Below are 13,643 nucleotides of genomic sequence, written 5' to 3'. Positions count from 1 at the left end.
TTTATTAACCCTTCACATGCTTCACAGGAATTAATCGAATCAGAAAGGAAAAAATTAACATTTAACTTTTTTTCACTAAAATTTTACTTTCGATCCCATTTTTTTTTTATTTTCACAAAGGTAACAGGAGAAATTGGACCCCAAAAGTTATTGTGCAATTTCTCCTGAGTATGTTGATACCCCATTTGTGGGGAAAAGCCATTGTTTGGGAGCATGGCAGGGCTCGGAAGGGAAGGAGCACCCTTTGACATTTTCAATGCAAAACTCGCTGGAATTGAGACATGACACCATGTCGTGTTTGGAGAGCCCCTGATGTGCCTAAACAGTGGAAACCCCCCACAAGTGACCCCATTTTGTAAACTAGACCCCTTAAGGAACTTATTTAGTTGTGTGGTGAGCACTTCGAAACCCCAAGTGTTTCGCACAAGTTTATAACGTAGAGCCGTGAAAAAAATCATTTTTTTTTTCACAAAAACAATGTTTTAGCCGCAATTTTTCTATTTTCACGAGGGTGACAGGAGAAATTGGACCCCAAAAGTTGTTGTGCAATTTCTCCTGAGTACGCTGATACCCCATGTGTTAGAGAAAATTACTGTTTGGGCGCACGTCAGGGCTCGGTAGGGAAGGAGTGATGTTTTGGAATGCAGACTTCGATGGAATGGTCTGTGGGCGTCATGTAGCGTTTGCAGAGCCCTTGATGTACCTAAACAGTAAAAATGCCCAACAAGTGCCCCCTTTTTGGGAACTAGACCCCCCAATGAATTTATCTAGATGTGTGGTGAGCACCTTGAACCCCCAGGTGCTTCACCGAAAATTTTATAATGTTGACTTGTGAAAATAAAAAAAAAATCACTTTTTCCACAAAAATGTTATTTTAGCCAAAAAATATATATTTTCACAAGGGTAACAGGAGAAAGTGGACCTTAAAATCTGTTGTGCAATTTCTCCTGAATACGTTGATACCCCATGTGTGGGAGAAAACTACTGTTTGGATGCACGACAGGGCTCAGGAGGGAAGGAGTAATGTTTTGGAATGCCGATTTTGATGGAATGATCTGTCGGCGTCATGTCACGTTCTCAGAGCCCCTGATGTGCCTAAACAGTGAAAATGCCCAACAAGTGCCCCCTTTTTGGAACTGATCTACTGATTCCTGATATGTGAATTTTATAATGTAGTGCCATACATCAGTTGTGTGTTGTTCGTCTGGTTGCTCTACGTCAGTTGTGCAAGTCAGAAATGAATTTAGTAATGCAAGGAAGTATGGTACCTTCTGAAGCATTCTTTCATGCTCAGGCCAGGTTTGTCGGAGCAGGTGTCACATTGATAAATGGTATCTTTGCATATTCCCCTTTTGTAACACACTCGGCACTTCTTTTGTGACTTGCTTTTTTTTCCGCTTTGAGGGACCTCCCCCAGGAAATGCTGGCCTGGAATGATTTGAGGTCCTTCAGTTCCGGACATACTGGGACCCACTCCGTCGCCACTGCCAAATATCAGGGCCTAGATCACTACCTCCTGGAACTGAAGGTACGTAGTAGAAGTGTGGCCTGTATATCGTGATAAAAGGAAAGCGTTGTGCATTGCTATCAGTACGATATGCACGGCCAGCTTCTTGTATCACACCTTGGCCTTTCTCAAAGCACGGTACGGCTGGAGGACTTAATCAGAGAGATCAACTCCCCCCAAGTACTTGTTGTACCCTACTACACAGACTGGTTTGACGACCTGTGTAGAGGAACCTCGTACAGTGCTGGGGGTGCTGCCATCACCATGTATGGTGGTTAATAGAAGGACATCCCTCTTGTACTTGACCACCAGTAGGTGGTCGCTACATTGGGCTCTGCTCTGATCCCTTCTGAGCCTCTGCCCAATTAGCGTCTTCTGGAGGCCTTTCTCTGATTTTTGCGGACAGTACCGCAGGCTGCGGTACGTCGCGCAGAGAGGGACTTGAAGAGAGGGATGCTGGTATAAAAGTTATCCACGTAGAGGTGATAACGTTTATCCAGCAGGGGGTGCACCAAATCCCACACAATTTTCCCACTCCCAGAAGAGGGGGGGGCATTCAGGAGGTTCAATCCGGGAGTCCTTGCCTTCATAAACACTAAACTTGTGAGTGTACCCTAAGGTACTCTCACACAGTTTATACAGCTTAATTCCGTACCTGGCCCTCTTACTGGGCAGGTACTGCCGGAATCCAAGCCTCCCCTTAAAATGAACTAGGGACTCATCCACGCAGATGTCCCTTTGGGACACATACACCTCAGCAAACTTGTTGTTGAAGTGCTCGATAATCGGCCGAACTTTGAAAAGACGATCAAAGTTGGGGCCATCTCATGCAGGACACCGTGCATTATCGTTGTAATGCAAGAACTTTTGGATGGCCTCAAAACGTGTCCAGGTCATGACCATTCGAAACACTGGAGTGTTATACAAAACGTCAACACTCCAGTATTGCCGAACTTCTGGATTATTCAGGCTCCCCATATGAAGGACCAGGCCCCAAAATGTCATCATTTCTACTGCATCTACAGGAGACCAGTTAGAAAATGATGAAGAGTGGTTTTCTGCCAAAACTTGATGAGCGTAAAAATTAGTTTGGCCCACCATGAGGTTTACAAAATCCTCAGAGAATGACTTTGAAAAAGTCTGTTTCTGTGAGGCCGGTGGTGTCAAACTTGATTCCTGATTCCACTACAAAATCAGGAATCAGTGACTCATAATTTTCGGGGAGCGAGGTCCATACGGGGTCATTAATGGGGGGTGCTTTCATTAATATTAATATTAACTTTCCATTAATATGCTTGGATACAGCACTCTGTGAACTGCCATCTTTTTTTAGCAAGGACCTGTTTTCATTGGCTGTAATCCATAATCATCAACATTAACAGAAATAAACACTCTGTGATCACTCTGTGTATAATGACTCTATATAATATAGGAGTTTCACTTTTTGTACTGAAGAACTGAAATAAATTAACTTTTTGATGAAATTCAAATTTTGTGAGAAGCACCTGTACAAAAAAAAAACATCCTGCTCGTCCCAAACCCGCTATTCAGTAGAGGAGGCATACGATTTCCTCGCCTCCGACACTGACAGTGAGGGAGAGGATCCCACCTTTCTTTATTTTTCTGACTTGTCGTCGTCCTCCTCTTTATCCTCAGGTGCTGCTGAACCGCCACGCAGACGCCCCAGGACAGAAGATGAACCAGAGTCCCCCATTAATGACCCCGTCTGGACCTCGCCCCCGGAAAATTATGTGATATTTTTGTGAAATAAGATTTAAAAAAAAGGCAGCCAGAGGTGGTGCAAACAGCGAGCACGAGTGCGGATCAGTGAGCTGCGTCACCGATCACTGCTCGGCAGCTGTTGGATGTGCGCACGGAGATGGTGCAAAGAGAGTTGGAAAAAAAAAGTGTAAAATAGCGAGCACGAGTGCGGATCAGTGATCTGCGGTCACTGATCAGCGCTCAGCCACTGCAGGATGCACGAAAAAAAACTGCCAAATGTTGAGTCAAGTGCGATCAAGTACTGATCAGCGCTCTGTGGCAGAACAGAGGGGTGGGGATGGAGGAAGAAGGGGATTTGGGTGGATGAGAAGGGATCAAATAATCTACTTACAGTTGTCTTGTCTTCTTTATTTTGTCTGATGTCTTCTGTCTAATATCTTGTGTCGCAGCAGGAGCAGCGATTGTGGTGTCACAGGCTTCTGTGGCCCCGCAAGGCCCAGAACAGCGCCCAATCTGACAGTGTGATCCCCCTGTACAAAAAAAAGTCAGTGGAAAAAAAAAAGTGTAAAACCGCGAGCACGAGTGCTATTCGGTGATTTGCGTCACCGATCAACACTTGGGGGTGCTGGATGCATGAACGGAGGTGGTGCAGACAGGAAGGGAGGCAGGGTCAAAAAAAGTCCTGGAAAACAGCAAGCACAGATGTTGATCAGTGATGTAGTCACTGATCAGCGCTTGGCCGCTGCAGGACACATGAAAAAAAAACTTCCCAAAATCAAGCGATCAAGTACTGATCAGCACTCGGTGGCAGGAAAGGGGGGTGGGAAGGGGTGAGAAAAAAAATCTACTTACAGTTGTCTTGTCTTCTTTCTTCTGTCTGATGTCTTCTGTTGCAGCAGAAGCAGCGATTGGGGTGTCACAGGTATCTGTTATAGGGAAAATATATATTCTTGTACCGTGTTAGCCAGTACATAGAAAAATATTTAGATTTGAGAGTCCGCAGTGGTTGATACGTTTTAATGGCTAACTGAAAAGATGGTAACAAATTGCAAGCTTTCGAGACTACTCAGGTCTCTTCATCAGGTATAGTATACCGCAAAATATGAAGAATCACATATTTATACACAATAAGACACACAAAAAATGCAATAGGTAAGACAGGTGATTAAAAGCAGAGTTATTATGGAAGAGATAAACAGTTCTGGCTATAAATATTTTAGCAGTTAATAGATAAGGAGTGTGAAGGTTTTATTGTCCTGTGACTAGGTCCAGTGTTGTGATGGCCTCACAGGTCTGAGAGTCTGAGGAGCACATTCCTTAGTTGATGTAGAATGACATAAATCCATGCGACACATTCATTCCTGCTCTGAAAGTGTTAAAGGTCACCATCAGTTTATATTCTGAGATTCTTCATTCTCTTTGAGATTTGAAGTTACCGTTTAATACCAGTAATTTCATGTCTTTTATGCTGTGATCAGGGGAACAAAAATGCTTGGCTACAGGCAGATCTATTCTTTTTTCTTTTATTGTGTGGCGATGATGATTCAGCCTTGTTTTTGTCCTGTCTCCCCTACATAAAGACCCCCAGCTGAACATTTGGTACATATAATTAAATACACTACATTAGATGTGATACAGCTGAACGTACCTGGGATCTTATAGGTATCTACAGGTATCTGTGGGACCACAAGGCCTAGCTTGGCGCACGTTCAGACAGCGTGACCGCCCTGTACAAAAAAAAAAATCAATGGGAAAAAAACGTAAAACATTGAGTCGAGTACTGATCTGTGATTTGCTTCACTGATCAACGCTCGACGGCTGCTGGATGCACGCTTGGAGGTGGCGCAAAGTTGAGTATCTCAGGCATCTGTGGCACCACAAGGCCCAGCACAGGAGAGATCAGCAGTGTGACCGCCCTGTACAAATCCTCAGCAACTGTGAGGAGATGCAGAGCGGTCACAGGTAGGTCACAGCACAGTCAAGTGATTTTAGTTGCGGGGGGAAGGTGGAGCGACACCCCCCAAGATGACGACGCCATCTACCCTAAAGTAAGATGGCGTGGAAAGTTAATGTGATCACCGCGACTCGCATTAAAGGTAGGGCATAATAATACGGACCTGGTCAATAAGGCCCAGGGCGTAGGTACGTATTATTACGCCCTATGTCAGAAAGGGGTAAATATTTTGGATTGACCAACTGCTCTGTAGATGTTCAATGATAAAATTAATCATCAAAAATACAAATTACTTAATAATTGTGCACACAGTGTGTGTGATTTCCTTTAATAATTTTTCAATATTTTAACATAAAAATCTATTTGGTGTCTGAAAGGGATTTCAGAACTGTATTCAATCTAGTTGGAGCCTGGAAAATTACTGAACCATGGTCTGCACAAAATACAGTCTGTGTATTCATTCAGGGGAAAAAGACCAGCTACACAGCATTTGGGTTAGCGGGGGATTCTAGAGGGAGTTAAGAAGGAAAAAATAGATGCTATTAGATTTAGGAGCAGCTTGTGATTTGCAAAAACATATTTTGAAAAATGAATAACCAAAGTGATTCTGAAGGTGCAATATATTTTTTTTAAGTGGTTGCGGGTAAGTTCTATTAAATAGCCCCATGAAGATTCGAAAACTGTAGAAATAAAAACAGAATATTGCAACTTCCAAGAACGTTCAGCACTGTACTGCCAATTTGTCTTCATGATCTTCACTGCTCTAACCAAAAATGAGTGACTTGTGATTTCCTGAACTTTAAAGGGGCCGTCTCAAGTGGTTAAAATTTCAGAACTTGTAAAAACAAGCAACTTTGCAATTTACCTTTTAATAAAAAATCCTCTTGTGTTCTCAAAAACAGAGCGATTTTTAATTCCACTGTATACAGCTCGCTTCCTAGTTCACCTGCCATCCTGCAGTTATAGAGTGGCTGGTTACCTAGGTAAGGAGCGCACGCCGCCAGCAGGCTCTATATCATTCTGAAACTATCCGGATTCCTAGATCCAGCCTCAGTGCTCCTGCTCTTCTTCCGTGTTTCAGAGGCAAAGCTACCTCTGATAGCAACCTGGGAGAGAGCATAGTTCAGCGGCACAACCATACATCTAGTCCGAACCGTCAATCTTCAGGAATTCACCATCCACTGCAGAGCAGGAGGCCGGGAGCGATGCACTCCTGAGCAAAAGTTGAGAGAACCCCTTTTAAAGGGACCGTGTCCTAAAGTTCAAAGTATTGAATTATTTTGTTTTGTTTTTCATTTTAGCATTTTTATTTAATTCTTGGAGAGTGGATCAATTTTAAAGGAAACCTGTAACCAGTTTTATATCTTGTAAACCATGCTCATCACCTTTTAAAAGCATGTAAACAGGGTTTCTACAACCCCTTTATACACTCCTAGTTGCCCCTGCATAGCTCCGGAAAAGTCTCATGTCCCACGCTGCATTCAAATTACACAGTCCGATGGTCGAATCCAGATCAAGCTCAGTGCTGCAACAGTCCATTCAAATGCCGCCTCTAGTATTTTGATGGAAATGGTTGACGTCTCCTACATCATCCACACAGTGCTCAAAGTCCCACACCTGCCCAAAGGACTAACTCTGTCTTATTGAATAGCCAGGGAGCTGGTGATGTAGAAGTGAAGCCTGCGCATTACATGACTTTGCTCTGCCGGTCTCTTATTCCACTGCGCATGTGCGGAATTTCGAGCACTGTGTAGATGACGTAGGAGACGTCATCCACTTCCACCAAGCTAGACGAGGTGGCGTTTGAAGGGACCAGGGCAGCGCATGCAGTGAGGGACATACATAAATTACTTCTTCAGAGGTATGCAGAGGCACCTATGAGTTGTAGGAACCCCGTTTACATCCTGGGCATTGTTTATAAGGCATAAAACTTGGGACAGGTTCCCTTTAAATGGTTCCTTGATCATATTGAGAATGACTGTCCTATTTAGTCCGAAAGTTGAATATTGATTTTGCAATTTGGACTCCTTGAGTCCCAATCTTTTGCAATTTTGACCCTTGAATCCAAACCAAATCTTTGGGACGATTATCTTTTGAGAAAAAAAAGATTGTTTACACATGTCACATGCCATTGATGCCATACTATTGATTCCTCATCAATGGGTGATGGATGCATACATAGATCACTGTGGACAAAATCCCTTGTCCACATTCACAAAGCTTTTTGTAAGCAAACGGTGCTCCAGTTCTATCCATCAACCCTGATCCCTGGAAGATCAGTGGTCAAGGACTTGGCTGTAATGTGGACCAGACCAATTTTAGACCACAATCTGTTGCATTGGTATATTACCACCTATTAAATCTAGCTGTTCTGCATTTTCCTAGGTCTATATTTCAAGGTGCCGCTCAGCGCTCTTTCTAAACACATGCTCATTACTGAATATTATAAGGACTTTTGAATCTTGACCAGGATTTTCATCTATGGTGGTTTCTTGATGGCTAATATAACATTGAGCCAATGGAGAGGATCTGTATGATCATGTATAAAGAAGACAATGGGACATGTTCAAAGAGCTTGTGTAATGCCTCTCTCTCCCACCCAATCTGACATTGGACATGTTGTGTATTTGGCCTTTTTTAATTGATAGGATCCTCACTAGGTGTTGGACAGGCATCAGATTGGGCGGAAGAGAGGGTCTGCATGACCCATTTAACAGGTTTGGCCAATTAACATTGACTAGATTGAAATATTAAAACCCATATAGAGCTCAGTAGTGATGGGAGAATCGATCGCAGGACTCTGGTCCATCGATGGTCGCTGTATGGGAGCCCTGTATACTGTATCTCCTTACCTCCAGGCATTCCCAGATTTTCCTTTGATTAGCTGGGCTGGTGTGACGTCATGTGTGCGTTATTCCACAATGATCATATTGGTTGGCTAATCTAAAGACGAGCCGGGATCTAAGGAGATTTGCTGGGCCTCCCATCCAGTGGTCACAGATGACCGATATGGCCGGTGGACCGGAGTTCTGCGAAGTGATTCTCCCCTTTTCTAGCGCTTAGCCATTTCCGAGTTGCTTATCATTAGTTTTTATGTCTATGATGTTTTTTTTGTTTGCGAACACTGTAGAAACAATCCATTTATATTGGTACGTCTCCTTTAAGGTTACTTCTTTAGAGATGTGCTTCTGCTAACAGCAGATTACCACACGCTAAAATTTGCTATTTTTGGTAAGGGCCGTGGCAAGAAAGAGGAGCATTAAGTGGCTTTTGCAATTCATACCCTTGCATCCATTTTCCAAGTCCATTAGGCAGAAAAGTGCACATCTGAGCCAACATTTAATGAATAGAAAGGCTGCGCAGGTTTCTGCCGAGTGAACAAGTTGTATCCACACGATCTGTAAAGGGGGAGGCGAGTGATACAGACCTCAACAACCCAAGGCTAAGTGTGTACTCACAAGCCCTGGAGGGAGGACATAAGTGGGGAAAATAAGAAAAAGGATTTATTAGGGATTTCTGGGAGATTCACAGCTATAATGAATATATTCACCACAGACCCATTAACTGTGACCGGGTGTTAGAGCTGATCCATTGCACAACCTAAAAAACGTATAAATGGATGGCAGCTGTTGTAGAAAAAATCCGTCTCGTTTCATCCCACATACAAGTGATGACTGGAAGCTGTTCTCTACACAATGCTGGAAGTGCCAGAAAATTTGCTGTTCTATCTATGGGGTTTCTTCTGGGATTACGGAGACTAGCCATAGTGCTGGAGGTCTAGAGTACCTTTACTCTATCTGGGACTTGACATATCGTTAGTATGGGGTACTAAATACTGACTTATTCCTTAAAGGGGTTGTCGACTACTAGGACAACCCCTTCTTGAGCTAAATGTTTGGCCCAGATAAAATAAAAACCTATACTCATTTCCCGTACTGGCACTCGTGGTCCTGGGGCTGTGATGCTGTGGAATGACACATGGTGCTTGGCACCCAATCAGCGGACAACCCCTTTAAGCAAACCTCCCTTACTAAAATCCAATGGGAAGGCAGATCAGACTCTGTCTTTCAAAGATGTCTGACTCAATACCATCTACTTGGCTATACCTCATTTTATTTTACTTAGGTCAAGAAATAGAAAACTTGGGTACTAGTAGTTTTGGTAACGGGGACCAAATTTTTGCCACTTTCTGAGCCCTGTTGAGTTGTTTTGCAGCAGATTTGCCTACCGTTCTGTACAGCTGTGTTTTAATCTAAGAATAGTGGGCTCTAAACTTGTACTTGTGTTAATTTGTAGCATAATATTAGGTGATAATTACTGTGTATCAGATGAGGCCTGTTTCTTAACATGTGGGTGACACAACAGTGCTGAGCCAAATTTCAAATCTGCTTAAATCAACTGTAGTTTGGTTAAGGGGAACCTATCACCAGGTTTTCTCTATATACATTATGGCCACCACTTTTATGGCCTCTTTTACAGTGTTCTAGTAAGTCACCAATCACCTCTGCATAGCACAAAAAATACCTTTTATTATCCCCCCATATGACACGGTGCTGTCCAATGGGTTTCGCTGGTCTTGCTTCGGTGCTGCCTCCTCTCTCGTTGGAAAGTACTTCATTCCCTGCTTTCCAATCGCGCTCCTGTGCAAGTGCACTTCTCTCTGCCCTGCTGAGGGCAAAGTACTGTAGTGCACAGACTTTACTTCCGGGTCATCTCCGCTCTCTAGCCTTTCCTGGTGCATTCACATTATAGTACTTTGCTCTGGCCTCAGCAGGGCAAAGCGAAGTATTCCTGCGCAGGAGCACGATTGGGGGACAGTGTGTGGATGATGCAAGCAGAAGGAAGGCAATTGTGATGAGAGAGGAGGCGCCGAAGCAAGAACAGCGATGCCAATCGGACCACATCGTATGGAGTATTAATAAGAGGTATTTTTTGTGCAATGCAGAGTGGATTGGGGACTTACAGCGTACTAGAATCCTGTAAAACAGAGGTCCCCAACCGCCGGTCCGCGGACCAGGACCGGGCCGTTGGGGTTTTTCAGCCGGTCCGCGGCGCCGCTGACAGTTGTAGAGGATCAGCAGGGAGAAAGCCAGCATGTGATCAGTAGCCTATAAGAAAAGAGGAGGAGGGACTGGCAGTGAATAGATAATTAGCCATGCGGCCCTACTCGCAGAATGTTCTCAGGCAGGAGCAGGGACAAGCAGGTCATGTGTGTCCAGCGCTCCTTCCCCTCCGGCTAGCTGTGAGTTGGAGGGGGAGGGGCTCTGGATGCTAATGGGCAGCTAGATATGACGTCAGGTGTCCCACCCTTATGACTCCTGTAGCTGTGTTCTGGTGTCATGCGGCCCAGCAGCAGATTTTCTGGTTAAAGTGAAAAAAGCAAATAACAGTGAAAATTCATAGCAGCAGTGGCTGTGTCCAGTAGCAGCAGTAGTGGTCATCATCATCAGATGGGACCTAGGAAAACAAGCCCAGTGCTCCCACTGATCCAGGGAAACAAGCCTGGTGCTCCCACTCATTCTGAACCTATGGTAAGTTGAATCACATTCTCATTATAAATGTCATAATTATATGATAAGTATGCACTAAGCTCCACCCCTCCATAACCCCACCCACATATGACCAAAGCCCCGCCCCCACCCCCACCGGGCCATTGAAAACTGGTCTTGCTTAAAGCCGGTCCCTGGTGCAAAAAAGTTTGCCGACCACTGCTGTAAAAGATGCCTTAAAGGTGGTGGTCGTACTGTAAAAGGGAGCCTATCATCAGCTGTACCCAATATAAAATGTTAAGCCCCCATACACATTAGATTAATGACGGCCGCACCCTCTGATATTGTCGGGTTCGATCAACACTCTGTGTATGGGTGCACCGGTCATCTGATTGTTGGTGAAGATGTCGAACGGGAGTGTCTGATTTCGGACTGCCGAACGCTTTGTTCTCCCAGAGATAGGACTCCGACAGAGGTGTCTGTCGGCGGCTTTCTCATAGAAAGCATAGGAAAGCGTATGAGAGAGCTGAGAGCGTATTGGAGAGCTGGCCGAGATGGCTGCCGGTCAAAGCATCGTTTGGCCGACATCCATCTAATGTGTATGGGGCTATCTAGTTGAAATACTTGCACAGTAGTTGATTCCAGAGATAAGTTTCTTCCTATACTTAATAAAGTAGTTTTAACCCCATGATGAACAAGCAGTAAATATATAGCGCTTGGTTCAGAGCTGTAACTCTTTGAGCCAATGTAAAATCAAGGCATGGGGTTGAAGCTACAGCTACACCGGCTATACAGGACTCAATGAGTGCTATGTAGTGGATAGATGGATTGGCACTGCTGATGCTCCTGTAGGACCTGGCGATCAGATGATCACCAGGTGTATGCCAGCATTGCAGAGCAGCTGGGTCCTATCAGAACCATATCAGTTCTGCCAGTGACACGTAGTTAATCCAGTGGGCTGGTTTCCCCTGGAATTGTGGCTTCTCTGGATGCCCCAGTTACAGTGGAAAAAAATGATCAGTAAATGAAAAAAAAATGTTTTTTGATGATCTTTTGGGGAACAAACCATTTAAAAAAAATATATATACAGTACAGACCAAAAGTTTGGACACACATTCTCATTTAAAGATTTTTCTGTATTTTCATGACTTTGAAAATTGTACATTCACAATGAAGGCATCAAAACTATGAATTAACACATGTGGAATTATATACTTAACAAAAAGTGTGAAACAACTGAAAATATGTCTTATATTCTAGGTTCTTCAAAGTAGCCACCTTTTGCTTGGATGACTGCTTTGCACACTCTTGGCATTCTCTTGATGAGCTTCAAGAGGTAGTCACCGGAAATGGTCTTCCAACAATCTTGAAGGAGTTCCCAGAGATGCTTAGCACTTGTGGGCCCTTTTACCTTCACTCTGTGGTCCGGCTCACCCCAAACCATCTCGATTGGGTTCAGGTCTGGTGACTGTGGAGGCCAGGTCATCTGGCGTAGAACCCCATCACTCTCCTTCTTGGTCAAATAGCCCTTACACAGCCTGGAGGTGTGTTTGGGGTCATTGTCCTGTTGAAAAATAAATGATGGTCCAACTAAACGCAAACCGGATGGAATAGCATGCCGCTGCAAGATGCTGTGGTAGCCATGCTGGTTCAGTATGCCTTCAATTTTGAATAAATCCCCAACAGTGTCACCAGAAAAGCACCCCCACACCATCACACCTCCTCCTCCATGCTTCACGGTGGGAACCAGGCATGTAGAGTCCATCCGTTCACCTTTTCTGCGTCGCACAAAGACACGGTAGTTTGAACCAAAGATCTCAAATTTGGACTCATCAGACCAAAGCACAGATTTCCACTGGTCTAATGTCCATTCCTTGTGTTCTTTAGCCCAAACAAGTCTCTTCTGCTTGTTGCCTGTCCTTAGCAGTGGTTTCCTAACAGATATTTTACCATGAAGGCCTGCTGCACAAAGTCTCCTCTTAACAGTTGTTGTAGAGATGTGTCTGCTGCTAGAACTCTGTGTGGTATTGACCTGGTCTCTAATCTGAGCTGCTGTTAACCTGCGATTTCTGAGGCTGGTGACTCGGATAAACTTATCCTCAGAAGCAGAGGTGACTCTTGGTCTTCCTTTCCTGGAGCGGTCCTCATGTGAGTCAGTTTCTTTGTAGCGCTTGATGGTTTTGGCATCTGCACTTGGGGACGCATTCAAAGTTTGCCCAATTTTTAGGACTGATTGACCTTCATTTCTTAAAGTAATGATGGCCACTCGTTTTTCTTTACTTAGCTGCTTTTTTCTTGCCATAATACAAATTTTAACAGTCTATTCAGTAGGACTATCAGCTGTGTATCCACCTGACTTCTGCACAACACAACTGATGGTCCCAACCCCATTTATAAGGCAAGAAATCCTACTTATTAAACCTGACAGGGCACAATTGTGAAGTGAAAATCATTTCCGGTGACTACCTCTTGAAGCTCATCAAGAGAATGCCAAGAGTGTGCAAAGCAGTCATCAAAGCAAAAGGTGGCTACTTTGAAGAACCTAGAATATAAGACATATTTTCATTTGTTTCACACTTTTTTGTTAAGTATATAATTCCACATGTGTTAATTCATAGTTTTGATGCCTTCAGTGTGAATGTACATTTTTCAAAGTCATGAAAATACAGAAAAATCTTTAAATGAGAAGGTGTGTCCAAACTTTTGGTCTGTACTGTATATACACATATAAAACATCTTAAAAAAATAATAAAAAGTAGTATAAAGTTCCCCACTGCAAAAAAGCTGATTTTGTTTCATATAAAATACATTTTACTACATGTAGCAAAAAACCTACACGTTAGTTATCCACCTGACTGTAATAATCTGTAGAAGTCATTTAATAGGATATTTGGTGTGAAATGTGAACAGTTAAATATTCATACAAAAAACGAAACCAAAAATAGCTTTTTTTTCTATATTTGCGCTCAAA

At 43.6% G+C, this 13,643-nt stretch overlaps 1 protein-coding gene across 2 annotated transcripts in view; it reads left to right on the top strand.

The window, feature by feature from the left end:
• ATG7 (autophagy related 7) overlaps positions 1-13,643 on the top strand; it is a 265,019-nt gene that overhangs the window by 230,015 nt on the left and 21,361 nt on the right. The window contains exon 19 of one of the 2 annotated variants that reach the window (XM_073644509.1): positions 3,164-3,387. The exons of the other annotated variant lie outside the window; for it this stretch is intronic. Coding sequence (XP_073500610.1) covers positions 3,164-3,262 — 99 coding nt within the window. The 3' untranslated portion in view covers positions 3,263-3,387. Of the gene's footprint in view, positions 1-3,163; positions 3,388-13,643 lie in introns of those variants that run through there. 2 annotated transcript variants of the gene reach the window in all.

This window comes from Phyllobates terribilis, unplaced genomic scaffold, assembly GCF_046119375.1.
Source record: "Phyllobates terribilis strain yellow unplaced genomic scaffold, ASM4611937v1 Scaffold_8__6_contigs__length_399053987, whole genome shotgun sequence".
Taxonomy (NCBI): Eukaryota; Metazoa; Chordata; class Amphibia; order Anura; family Dendrobatidae; genus Phyllobates; species Phyllobates terribilis.
The sequence above is the reverse complement of the archived record's forward strand: the minus strand, read 5'-3'. Positions and strand labels throughout refer to the sequence as shown.